This window comes from Phocoena phocoena, chromosome 20 (genome assembly GCF_963924675.1).
Source record: "Phocoena phocoena chromosome 20, mPhoPho1.1, whole genome shotgun sequence".
In the NCBI taxonomy this organism is placed as follows: Eukaryota; Metazoa; Chordata; class Mammalia; order Artiodactyla; family Phocoenidae; genus Phocoena; species Phocoena phocoena.
This window is the reverse complement of record NC_089238.1, coordinates 12919656-12932637: the sequence shown is the minus strand read 5'-3', so window position 1 is coordinate 12932637 and position 12982 is coordinate 12919656. Positions and strand designations below refer to the sequence as shown.

Here is a 12982-nt window from a genome sequence, read left to right as displayed (position 1 = left end):
GTGTACAGATGTGTGTACATCTGGGTGTACAGATAGAGCTAGGAAACAGATGTGTGTACATACAGAATTTTTATTTACTGTTTAAAAGATTTTAAATCATTAATAATTTTACATTGATTATATATTTAAATTATATTTTGGGTATACTGGGTCAAATAAAGTATATTTTAAATTAAGTTCATATATATTTTTTAAGCACGGTTACTGAAAATTTTAAATGGTATGCATGGCTCGCATAATATTTATACTGAAGTGTGCCAGTTTAGAGAGCATGATGTCATAGTAGAGCCAGGGTTCTTCCATCTGGCTGCTCCTCCATCCTCAGTGTATCAGTACTGTCTCCCCTCATGGTCATAAGATGGCTGCCACAGCTCCAGCCATCACACAACCACATAATTGTCTATAAAGCTGGATGTCAGAGATTCCAGCTAGCTGTCTCTATATCTGTTATCCCTTCTTCCTTTACCTAGTGGATTTAAGAGTGCTCTACTAAAGACAACATTTTCCAGCTTTCCCTGCATCTATGGCACTATGTTTTGGCCAATGAAAATGAGTGAAAGCAATCTGAGCACCTTATGAGTTGGTCCTTTAAAGGAAATGGCAACGCCCTCCTCGCTTCCTGTCTCCACTCTTGCTGAATGACAGAAATGAGAGCAGCCACCTTATTTTGCCAGTTTTCTAGGATATTTACAGTGGATATAGAATTCTGTGTTGACAGTTTTCTTTTTCTTTCAGTACATTAAAGATTCAAGGGTAATTTATATACGGACTTAGGTCCTCTTTCTCTGGGGCTCCCTCCATATTAGGATTTCTCCTCTCAGTTTCCAACTACTCTTGCCGCCCTGAACTCTAGGGTCTGATACTTCAAGTCAATGACAGGTTTTCTTGGCTTCCCTGGTGGCGCAGTGGTTGAGAGTCCGCCTGCCGATGCAGGGGACACGGGTTCGTGCCCCGGTCCGGGAAGATCCCCCATGCTGCGTCCGCGGCTGGGCCCGTGAGCCATGGCCGCTGAGCCTGCGCGTCCGGAGCCTGTGCTCCGCAACGGGAGAGGCCACAACAGCGAGAGGTCCGCGTACCGCGAAAAAATAAATAAATAAATGACTGTTTTTCTGCTTGAGTTCAAGCTGTCCCTTGCCACACGAACGGAGGTGCATCCTCAGAGGAAAAGCCATATGAACTTGATCTCACATAGTGTGTTCCATTGTTTTTTTTTCCTTCAGCTTTAATGAGATATGATTGACACATAACTTCACCTAAGTTTAAGGTATACAACATGTTGATTTGATACATTTATATGTGGCAAAATGATTACACCATAGCATTAGCTAACACCTCCATCCATCCCATCACATAATTCTCATTTCTTTTTTGTGGTGAGAACATTTAAGATCCAGTCTCTTGCAATTTTCAAGTATATAATGTAGTGCTCTGATGAATTTTACACTTAGGTAACTGACATTTTAAGACGTGAGAGGAATTCCCTGGAGGTCTAATGGTTAGGACTCAGCGCTTTCACAGCTGTGGGCCGGGTTCAGGGAAATAAGATCCTGCAAGCCATACAGAGGGGCCAAAAAAAAAGATACGAAACCTCTACATCATCCTGTGCTTTTTCAACTCAATTCTTTCTACGACATAGACAGTCACTAGTCTGCTTCTGGCTGCTGTAGATTAGTTTTTCCTGCCTGCTCTACAAATTCGTGTAGTGGGAATTATCCAGAATTATACACTGTGTACTCTGTTGTGTGGGTTCTTTTTTCTTTCACTCAACATAATGGTCTTGAACTGCATCCACGTTGTGTATATCTTGTTTTTTCCTTTCACTGCTGAAAAGTATTCCCTTGTTTGGGAATCATTACAAATCATATATGACTTTCTGTGTCTAACTTCTCTAAGATCTTTATGGCGAAAAAGAGCCAAAAGAATTAGAATTGAAGCTTGTGGAGAGAGCTTGGGATTCCAAAATGGGATAGAGGCAGTATATATTAGGGTCTTGGCAGTAGCCAAAATGGACCATTTTGGGGCCAAGAGAATGGTCTGTGACAGCCTTCAAATTGCGCCACCTGCTGAGTTGGAAGGAAGGTATTGGACGATCCATATAAACTAGAGGTGCAGGGGAGGTACCATTAGGGGGCCTGGGAGGTGTATCCATATTTCCCTTGGAAGAGCTGATCTTGCCTCCCGCCTCAGATAATGGCTGTTGAGCTTCTTGCTGTTCTGACAGAAAATCCTCAGTATTTGGCTTTCTTGAGTTTTGCTCTACGATTCTTTTTTTTTTTTTTTTTTTTTTCCGGTACGCGGGCCTCTCACTGTTGTGGCCTCTCCCGTTGTGGAGCACAGGCTCCGGACGCGCAGGCTCACCGGCCATGGCTCACCGGCCCATTCGCGGACGCAGCATGTGGGATCTTCCCAGACCGGGGCACGAACCCGCGTCCCCTGCATCGGCAGGCGGACTCTCAACCACTGCGCCACCAGGGAAGCCCCGCTCTATGATTCTTGAACCAAACCTGCAGGACTGTTGGATGTATGTCCATTTTTGAGGCCATTTCTCTCTGAAGGCTAGGGGTGGGGTATGGATTTTTATTGAAAAGGGAGTTCAAATCTGCCAAATGTTTCCTTGTGAACATAGTTCGTTTCCTTTTTGGATGCTTCCGGTACTTTCCCTTTGAAAGGTCGTCTGGATCCGACACCCTGTAATCTAGATGTGCTTCCATGCTGTGGTCTAGTAATAAGCGAAAAAGTCCATTCTTTATTTTATTTTTGGCCATGCTGCTCGGCTTGCAGGATCTTAGTTCCCCAACCAGGGATCGAACCCGTGCCCCCTGCAGTGGAGGGCACAGTCCCAACCACTGGACCACCAGGAAATTCCCAGTGTCTTCCATTCCTTAAAATGCTGAATCCCCTCCAACTTCTGCCTGTGTCTGGTTTCTCTCCAGTGCCTTCAAATAGTTGGGTTTTTGTTTTGTTTTGTTTTTGCGGTATGCGGGCCTCTCACTGTCGTGGCCTCCCCTGTTGCGGAGCACAGGCTCCGGACGCACAGGCTCAGCGGCCATGGCTCACGGGCCCAGCCGCTCCGCAGCATGTGGGATCCTCCCGGACCGGGGCACGAACCCGTGTCCCCTGCATCGGCAGGCGGACTCTCAACCACTGCGCCACCAGGGAAGCCCTGTTTTGTTTTTTAATATTTTGTTCAGAGTTGGCAATTGCTGTCTGTGGGGAAATAAGACAGTACCCTCTCACCTGTCCATGTCGTGCCTTTCTCCTCCTCCTGTTTTCCCTCAGGTGAGTGATTTTTCACTTGCGGTCTCTCCCATGGTTGCCGTTGGATGTCAGCTGGGATTTGATTGACCTGAAGGCTTGACGGGGCTGGAGGGAGTTGATGGCTCACCCACAGGGCAGCTGTTGGCTGGGAGTTCAGCTGGACATGCTGAGCAGAGCGCTTACAGGTGGCTTGTCTGCCACCATTGGCTGAACCTTGACCCACCCACACTGGGTGCAAGAGGCATGGATTCTTTCCCAGGACCAGAACGAGTTCCCTGGATGCAGTGACATTTCCGTGGGATGCATGGCCAGAATATCTTTCAAGGTGGTCAGCAGAAGACTTGATTCCTGGGTTGCTTTGGTCACTGACCCCCACATACCATGAACCAGTCTGACATAATTACCTGGGCTCCTCTGACCATTACAGGCCTGGTCCTCTAACACGTTTTGGGGATTTTATAAATCTGTCACTCTTGGACCTCCCCACCTGAGCAGGTCTCGTTCCCTGAGGGATTTGGGGATCACAGATGTCAAAGTTCCCAGTTATGATACTTTGGTTCCTGCTGTTTATGTGTCCTCGTGTTTGCAAACCCTGTACCTCTGGTGTCAATCTTTTCTCCCGGTGTCGATTCATTTTCATTATCAGATGGTGTTACACTTACTCGTGGGAGCAGTCATTTTGAGACAGTGTGAGTGGAAGAAGCCCAACTCTGAACTCAGATCTGAATTTGATACCCAGATGGAACATTTAGCTGCTGAGTGACATTTAGTAATATATTTGCCTTTCCTGGCCTCTAGATTTCTTCCTCTGAAAATACCTTAGAGATACCTCTCTTTGAAAGGTTCATTTATTCATCCACGCAGCCATTCAGTTATCCATTCATTATATACATGGACAGTATTTCCTAGCTGCCTGTTATTTGCCAGTATTGGGAATACAGAGCCACAGGTCCCTCTCCTCGGGGAGCTTCAGACTGGGGAGGGAGCTGGTCATTAAAATTTGAAGAACAGAAAGGAGGCCAGCGTGCTGCAGTCCAGAACTCCACAAAGAGGTGGCTAGGAGTGAAGTTAAACAGGTAGATAGGGACCAGGGCCTTGGATGTCTGTGAGATCTTCAAGCACTTGGACCTTCCTGGAAGATACACAGGCAGTCACTGCAGAGTTCTAAGTAAAGAAGCAACTGCTCCAGTTTATGTTTCTAAAAGTTCAGGCCTCATAAGAGGAGAGCGCCCAGGAATGCCTAAGAGAAGAGGAGGGAGTTCGGGTGTGAGATGATGGTGACGTGCATTCACGTAGAGAGGTTCTTCTGTAAATTAGAAACAATATACGTAAAGCAATTAGCATCTCACCTGGTGGACAGAAGTATCTCAAGTACGATAAAGGAGACAGTATGGTTGTAGTGGTTAAAGATGCAAGCTCTGAGGTCACAGAGATCTTAGAATCCCAACTTCTGCTCGCTTAGTTACTGCATGACCTTGGGCTAGTCAGTTAAACTTTTAGTTTCCAATCAGCAAACTATATTATAATATCCTTCGTCACTGGGTGGTAGTGGGAATTAAATGTGTTAAATCATGTCAAGTACCAAGGCACAGTCCCTGGCACAACCTAAGGACTCGTTATTAAAGCAATATATCACCATTAAAATTTTTTTCTAACATGTGAACTGTCAAAGAAGACAGGAAGCTTTATCCTAGAGCCCTAATCCCTAAAATGGATAAAGGAGACACGGTAGTTGCCAGCCCAGCAAAAATCTCTCACGTCATTCTTTGTGGCACAGCCCTTCCCCCACGTCATTCTTGATTGACCTAAACCAACCTACAGGAGCCCTCTTGCTAAAGACTCCTGTAGGCTTGGCTCTGTGTCTGCGTCAGCCAGGATCCCCGCAGGAGACCAAATGGTCAAATGGGGTAAGGGAGTTATTTAAGCAACAAAGTACAGATGTGGGGTATGGTTAGGGGAAACCAACACAGGGCAGCACCTGGGCCCACCCAACAGCCGGAAGCTATCGCTGTTCCTAAACCACCAGAAGGGGCCTGGGAGGGAGCGGTTACCAGTCCCCTGACAGAGATTCTGGAACATCACTGCTGCCAGCCCACAGCCCAGCAGGGAAGTAGGAGAGTCAATACCCACCTGCTCTCTTTTCCTCTCTCCAATATTCTGCTAACACCTCCCATTGCTGAACCCAGCTGGAAGACAGAAGGCAAGGGAGTCCCAACTGATGTAATCCACATTCCCGGACCTAGAGCAGAGTGGAGAGTGAATCTAGAGGGAAAAGAGAGGACATGTTTTTGGACTTCCCTGGTGGTCCAGTGGTTAAGACTCAGTGTATCCACTGCAGGGGGCACGGGTTTGAACCCTGGTCAGGGAACTAAGATCCCCTCGTGACGCACAGCGTGGTCAAAAAACAAAAGGAGAGAAGACGTGTTTCACAGTGATCCAATTGGCCCATGATTAGGGGAATTTGGCTTGCGAGGAGGTGGATGCTCTAAGAGAGGTTTTGTTTTTGTTTTCTTTCTTTCTTTCGGCTCTGTTGGGTCTTCGTTGCTGCGCGCCGGCTTTCTCTAGTTGCAGCGAACGGGGGCTATTCTTCGTTGAGGTGCACAGGTTTCTCGGTGCGGTGGCTCTCTTGTTGCGGAGCATGGGCTCTAGGCGCGTGAGCTTCAGTAGTTGTGGCTCATGGGCTCTAGAGCACAGGCTCAGTAATTGTTGCACACGGGCTTAGTTGCTCCACGGCATGTGGGATCTTCCTGGACCAGGGATCGAACCTGTGTCCCCTGCATCGGCAGGCGGATTCTTAACCACCGCGCCACCAGGGAAGCCCTCTAAGAAAGGTTTTATGGTGTTTCATGCGGTAGGCTGAAAAATGGCTCTCCCAAAGATATCCATGTCCCAATCCCTGGGACCTGCAAATGTGACCTTATTTGGGGAAAAAAAAAAGGTTTTTTTAGATGTGATTAAATTAAGTTTTTGAGATGGGATTATCCTGGATTATCAGGGTGAGACTGAAATGCTATGGCAAGCATCATGATAAGAGAGACACAAAGGGAGGGAATTCCCTGGTGATCCAGTGGTTAGGACTTTGTGCTTTCACTGACAAGGGCCCGGGTTCGATCCCTGGTCTGGGAAATAAGGTCCCTCAAGCTGCATGGCCAAAAAAAAAAAAAAAAGAAAAGAAAAGAGAGAGAGAGAGAGGGAGATTACACACACAGAAGAGGAGGAAGGAACATGACCAGGGAGGCAGACATGGAGAGGTGCAGCCACAAGCCAAGGAGTGCTGGCAGCCACCAGAAGCTGGAAGAGGCGAGGAACAGATTCTCTCCTAGAGCTGCCAGAAGGAGCATGGCTCTGCTAACACATTGATTTTGGCCCAGTGGTCCTGATTATAGCTTTCTGGCCTCACAAAGGTGAGAGAATAAATTTCTGTTGTTTTATGCCACAAAATTGGAGGTAATTTGTTACAGTAGCCATGGCAAACTTATACAGTTCATTACAGAGACCAGGACCAATTCTGGTTAATGTTTGCAGGAAAGGATTTATTATAGGGTGATAAGTGGCTTACAGAAGTGTCAGGAAGGTTGAACAAAGAGACTCTGTGTTGACCATTCAGGTATAACTTTAAGAGCCAAACCATAAACCAGAGCTTTTCAAAGGCCCACTTCCTTTCTAGGATCAGGATCCTGACTGCTTAATTAGGAATTGGCTTCCACTGCCATGATCAGGAAGGCCACAGGCCACACACCAGGGATCTGTCACAGTTATGGGACAACTGCCATCTGGAAACTGCTATGATCAGAAAGACCACCACAAAAAAGCAGACACTTCCATGGGGGTAGACCCAGCAGAAGAATGGCCTCCGCCCCTCGTCCATCATTCAAATCTTGTCTGAGTGCATCTGGTTGGAAGAACCCAAATGTAAGGCAGATCCCAGCTGCACTGGAGTCAGAAAAGTTGTTTTAAACCTTTCAGCCCCTGCAGGCAGGACGGCGTACAAGAGGGAAGTTGAAGTGAATACAGAGCATCAACCTACATATTCAAGACAGGGTTCCTGGTTGCTAATAGGACCAGGAGATCCTTCCATCCCCTTCTTACCCTAGACGTTGCTGTATCTCCATGTGATGCCTGGAGCTGCAGCAGCCATCTTGGGACCATAAGGATCTGAGGACAAGTCAATTGTCTAAGACTAGCAGATCAGAGAGAAGGAAGGAATCTAAGCCTTCCATACTTCCTTCATCTTCTAAAATTCATTAACTACCCTCCAGAGCCACCTACATTTAGATTCCTTCATTGTGATGAAATACATTCTCCTTAATGCTTAAGCCCAGATGAAACAGTGTTTCCAGTTACTTGCAGCCAACGCATCCTGGTGACCTCACACAGGTAATCTTTCTGTGTGGAAATAGAGGGCCTCATATAAAACAGCAGTGTTCTTTTATGTAAATATTTACCAGTTTGCATCTGTCCATGTACTAGTCACTGGAGTTTTAGTAATGATAAGACAGACCCTTCCTTGTCCTTGTGGAGTTTCAGACATTCTTCTTTTATGTAAATATTTACCAGTTTGCATCTGTCCATGTACTAGTCACTGGAGTTTTAGTAATGATAAGACAGACCCTTCCTTGTCCTTGTGGAGTTTCAGACATTCTTCTTTATCCTTTAATGTCTAACAAGATCCCCTCTTCCTCTGAGAGGTATTCATTGGCTCCATCAGTAAGTCACATTCACCTTTCTTCCTACACACTTTGCACACAACACATACTGAGTGTATGAGCTCTTTCTTAATGTGGCCTCTGAGTCCTCAGAGGGCTGAGACGTTGGGCCACACTGGATTCCAGTATCGAGGACAAAGTCCTGGACTCTGCAGATGCCAGAAATACAGATGGCAGAAATATGTGATTCTTGGGCTTCCCTGGTAGCGCAGTGGTTGGGAGTCCGCCTGCCAATGCAGGGGATGCGGGTTCGTGCCCTGGTCCGGGAGGATCCCACATGCCGCAGAGTGGCTGGGCCCGTGAGCCATGGCCACTGAGCCTGCGCGTCCAGAGCCTGTGCTCCGCAACGGGAGAGGCCACAACAGTGAGAGGCCTGCGTATCGCAAAAATTAAAGAAAAAGAAGCAGTAGGGGGACTTCCCTGGTGGTGCAGTGGTTAAGAATCCACCTGCCAACACAGGGGACATGGGTTTGAACCCTGGTCCAGGAAGATCCCACATGCCTCAGGGCAGCTAAGCCGGTGCACCACAACTACTGAGCCTGTGCTCTAGAGCCCGCAAGCCGCAACTACTGAGCCCACGTGCTACAACTGCTGAAGCCTGAGCCCCTAGAGCCCATGTTCCGCAACAAGAGAAGCCACCGCAATGAGAAGCCCGCGCACTGCAATGAAGGGTAGCCCCCACTCACCGCAACTAGAGAAAGCCTGTGCGCGGCAACAAAGATGCAACGGAGCCAAAAATAAATACATAAAATTAATTATTTATTTATTTTTGTAAAAAAGAAACATAGGACAACCTCATAATCACTGAGTCCCAACACAGGATGTGTTCTTGAAGTCATCTGTTCCAGTGATAACCTCGTGATCTCCCATCTTCAGCTGTCTGTGGCAGAGGGATCAGTCAGGGTCCAGTCAGGAAAAGAGAACCACGCTAGGTTATTTGAAGCAAGAGGGTTTTAAATTCAGATATTTGTGCAACTAGAGATGATCGTATTAAGTGAAGTAAGTCAGAAGGAGAAAGACAAATACCATATGATATCACTTATATGTGGAATCTAAAATGTGGCACAGATGAACATATCTACAACACAGAAACAGAATCAGGGACATAGGGAACAGACTGGTGGTTGCCAAGGGGGAAGGGGGTGGGAGAGGATTGGATTGGGAGTTTGGGATTAGCAGATGCAAACTGGTGTATATCGAATGGATAAACAGCAAGGTCCTACTGTATAGCACAGGGAACTATATTCAGTAACTTGTGATGAGCCATAATCAGAAAGAATACGAAAAAGAATGTGTATATATATATATATATATATATATATATATATATATATATGTATAACTGACTCACTTTGCTGTACAGCAGTATTTAACACAACGTTGTAATTCAACTATACTTCAATAAAAATCAATCAATCAATCAACAAATAATTCAGATATTCGGTTGCACAGAGGTTTGCAAGCATAAATAAGCAAAAAAAAAAGGATGTCAGAGTAACTGGAAGATTGTAATGGAATAAATCCACTGTCACCTCTGGGACTGAAGGAACAAAAGAAGACAGGTGGTACTCTCGGAACTCAGGGTCTGAGAGATGAGGCCCCACTTGGTGGAGTCCCAGATTACCAAGAGCTGGGGCTGGAACCTCCAAGGAGGCACAAAGGCAGCTCATGCTCTGGCCTCTGAAGGGAGCCCCCTGCATCAGGTGCACAGCCTCTGAATGGAGAGCTGTGAAGCTGATTTTTCTGATCATCAAATGTAGGTTCCCTGCAGCTGGTTCTTTGATCATCCAAAGGTGCATGGCATATTGGCCTACTAGAATATTTTAGGGAAGGAACAGAGCAGCTAGGACTGGGAATACTGCAGTATTCCAGCTGAAACTAGAGTTATCCACTGTGTGGCAGATGCTACAATAAATGACCCAGACTCCCATTCAGGAATGAAGAACTTCTCCAGGTGCTGGCATTGCGTAGCTGTCGGCTCTCTTTAGGAATTGCCTGAGTTGAAGGAAACTGCTTTGCCTAAATTCACACCTCATTCCAGGGCAGCCTGCATCCAATAACTGATGAACATGGAGGTATAAAGACCCAGATCCTTCACCCCAACTCAAGACAATTCTGAAGAGCCAGCCAGAGGTCCCACAAGGTCGAGAGAGATCTCTACTGGGAATGCATCACAGCTCAACTTCCCCTCTGCCCAAAGCTGATTCAGTTCCCTCTTTCACAGGTGTGAAGGAGCCCTCCCTAGTGCTCTCCCTGGGAACCCCAGCTGTGACACACAGCGACTGAGAGGATGCCGATCTGAGCTAGAAGCAGGAAGAAAGTTCCTGATCCCTTCTTCCCTCATTGTCAGGACTTAACCAGAAGATGGCAAAGGAGTCCAGGAAAATGTAGTCTGTAGGCTTTCAGCCCTATAATCAAGGAGCAGAGTGGAGACAAATGAGCTGGAGGCTGAGACTATAGATGAATAATCACTTCTCCCCATTTGCTCCTGAATTCAACAGTCCCGCTATAGTCTTTTGAACTCCCATCTTCTGTTTGCGGCAGAAATAGTAAGTTCTGCAGCATTGTTTGAGAGTCATTTCTGGAGGCCAAGCCTACAGCTTTCTCTTCTGAGCCTTTAAGTGATTTTATACGTGTATTAGTCGGGGTTCTCCAGAGAAGCAGAACCAATAGGAGATATAGATATAGATTTAGATATAGAGAGAGAGTCAGAAAGAGAGAGACAGACAGAGGTTTATGACTATGGAAGTTGGCAAGTCCAAAATCTGCAGGGTGCACTGAAAAGCTGGATATCCCGGAAAGAAGGGAGGTGGCAGTTCAAGTCCTAAGACTTTCTGCTGGCAGAACTTCCCCTTGCTCAGAGGAGTTCAGTTCTTTGTTCTATTCAGGCTTTCAACTGATTGGATGAGGCCCACCCACATGGTGGAGGAATATCTGCTTTACTCCAAGTCCACTGATTTAAATGTTAACCTCATCCAAAAACACACTCACGGAAATATCCAGGATAATGTTTGACCAAACACCTGCGCACAATGGCCTAGTCAAGTTGACACATAAAATTAACCATCACAGTAAGTGCCTAATACTTACTATCAAACTCCTTTCTGTTTAGAATAGCTAGAGTGGTTTATTTCTTCTAGAAATGAACCCTGACTGATATCAATATCAGTCTTTTTGCAAGATACTTGGGAGCTGCTTCAAAGTCTTCCTCTTTACAAAGTCTCTTTGTTAAAGTTGAGGTGAGTCAGATAGATAATCTCAGGTGAGATCACTGGATTCAGGTCCCAGATCTGCCACTTACTAGGTATGTGCCTTTGATCAAATCATCTAACCTCTCTGTACCTCACTTTCCTCTGAAATAAGAGTAAAAATGACACCTAACTCATAAGGCTATTGAAAATCTAAAGTTAATTAATGCATATAAACCACAGAATAATTCTCAGCACATCATCTGTGCTCAATAAATGTTAGTTATTACCATCATCACCTCTCCGTGCTCCTGAAGCTTCATTGCCCACTTGAGTTTAATGATTTCTCCACAAACACTAGAATATAGGGACATTTGGCCAGTCTTTCCAAGAAATTCTAAACCAGGAGAGGGAAAAAATCAATAAGGACAGGAAGAGAAAAATACAGACAAATAGATTCTGGCTGGGCGGGAATCTAGCTACAAAAAGATTTCAAGAAAAAAGCGAGAAAAACTTGTTTCCACGCTGTTGTCAAAGAATACCAGACCGCTAAAAATGTTTCCATCTTGATGGAAAATCTGCAGTGTTTATGCTAGAGCAAAAATTGGTATTTCAAAATCTTCAAGGCATTTTGTGACCATCAGTGGAATAAATGATTCAGATGAGGATAATCCATGGATGCTAAAACCTTTGGGTGAAAAGTTGTTGGAGCACAGGATATTCACACAATCTCCAGTATCCTCCCACAGGTGACTTATTAACTAGAAGGAAGCAAAGAAACCTTTATGATGGAGAAATTTGGCAGACTCCACCTTAACCCAATCACCAAAAAGGAGATAAACTGACAACATGTTCCTCGGGATATGACACACTGAGGACACAACATCATCTCTGAATTACTCTTGGCCAAAACCTTTAACTTGAATTGAAATCATGAATAAAGAATCAAACAGGGCTTCCCTGGTGGCACAGTGGTTGAGAGTCCACCTGCCGATGCAGGGGACACGGGTTCGTGCCCCGGTCCGGGAGGATCCCGCGTGCTGCGGAGCGGCTGGGCCTGTGAGCCATGGCCGCTGGGCCCACATGTCCGGAGCCACGGTAGTGAGAGGCCCGCGTACCTCAAAAAAAAAAAAAAAGAATCAAACAAACCCAAGACAAAATATCTTACAGAACAACTAGCTTGGAGTCTTCAAAAATGTCAATGTCATGAAAGAATAAAACAAAACAAAAAGGCTGTGGAACTGCTCCAGATCAAAGGATGGCAAGAGACATGACATTGACATCTAAATGCAATGCACTGTCCTAGACTGGATAGGATCCTGAATTTGAAAACATATGAAGAACAAAGCTATTATTGGTATAACTGGATAAATTTTAACACGGAGTACGTATTAGATAATATAGTGTCGATCTTGTTGCTCTAATGTTAAAATTGTGGACTATTGTGATTTATGTAGGAGATGTCCTTGTTTCTAGGAGCTTCATAGAAAGTTTTTAGGCGGGAAGTAGTGATGTCTGCAACTTACTTTCAAGTGGGAGAGAGAAAGGGAGGCAAAATATTAACAGTGGTGAATCAAGGTGAAGGCTGTATGAGTGTTCATTGTACTACTTTTATAACTTTTCTGTAAGAGTGAAAATTTTCAAAATAAAAAATTGGGGGCAAGTCAACAAGTCCTTTTTCTTAAACTTCTACCACATTCCAAACGATTTTAAGTTTGTTTGTTTTTTTTTTTCCTGCTCCTTGGAGTGTTAGCCAGAAGCACATTCATTCAATTCTTATTGAGTACCTATTGTGTGCTAGGCATTGTTCTAGGCTCTGGGTAAGCAGCG

At 45.4% G+C, this 12982-nt stretch overlaps 1 protein-coding gene across 1 annotated transcript; it reads right to left on the bottom strand.

Annotated features, from left to right (window-relative positions):
- Positions 1–1897: 1897 nt before the first annotated feature.
- On the bottom strand, positions 1898–2711 carry DPRX (divergent-paired related homeobox). The gene is made up of 2 exons (XM_065898319.1): positions 2459–2711; positions 1898–2100 (listed from the first exon to the last, which is right to left on the bottom strand). Exons 1-2 carry the CDS (start codon positions 2709–2711, stop codon positions 1898–1900), a joined length of 456 nt encoding a protein of 151 aa, XP_065754391.1.
- Positions 2712–12982: the final 10271 nt, after the last annotated feature.

Bases quoted from the DNA above. Each gene is read 5' to 3' on its own strand.
- DPRX (XM_065898319.1), bottom strand. From the start codon at position 2,711: ATGGAAGCACATCTAGATTACAGGGTGTCGGATCCAGACGACCTTTCA. The intron at 2,101-2,458 runs GTTGAGAGTCCG...CTGCACCTCTAG, and splicing joins GCTTCCCTGGTGGCGCAGTG to TTTATATGGATCGTCCAATA.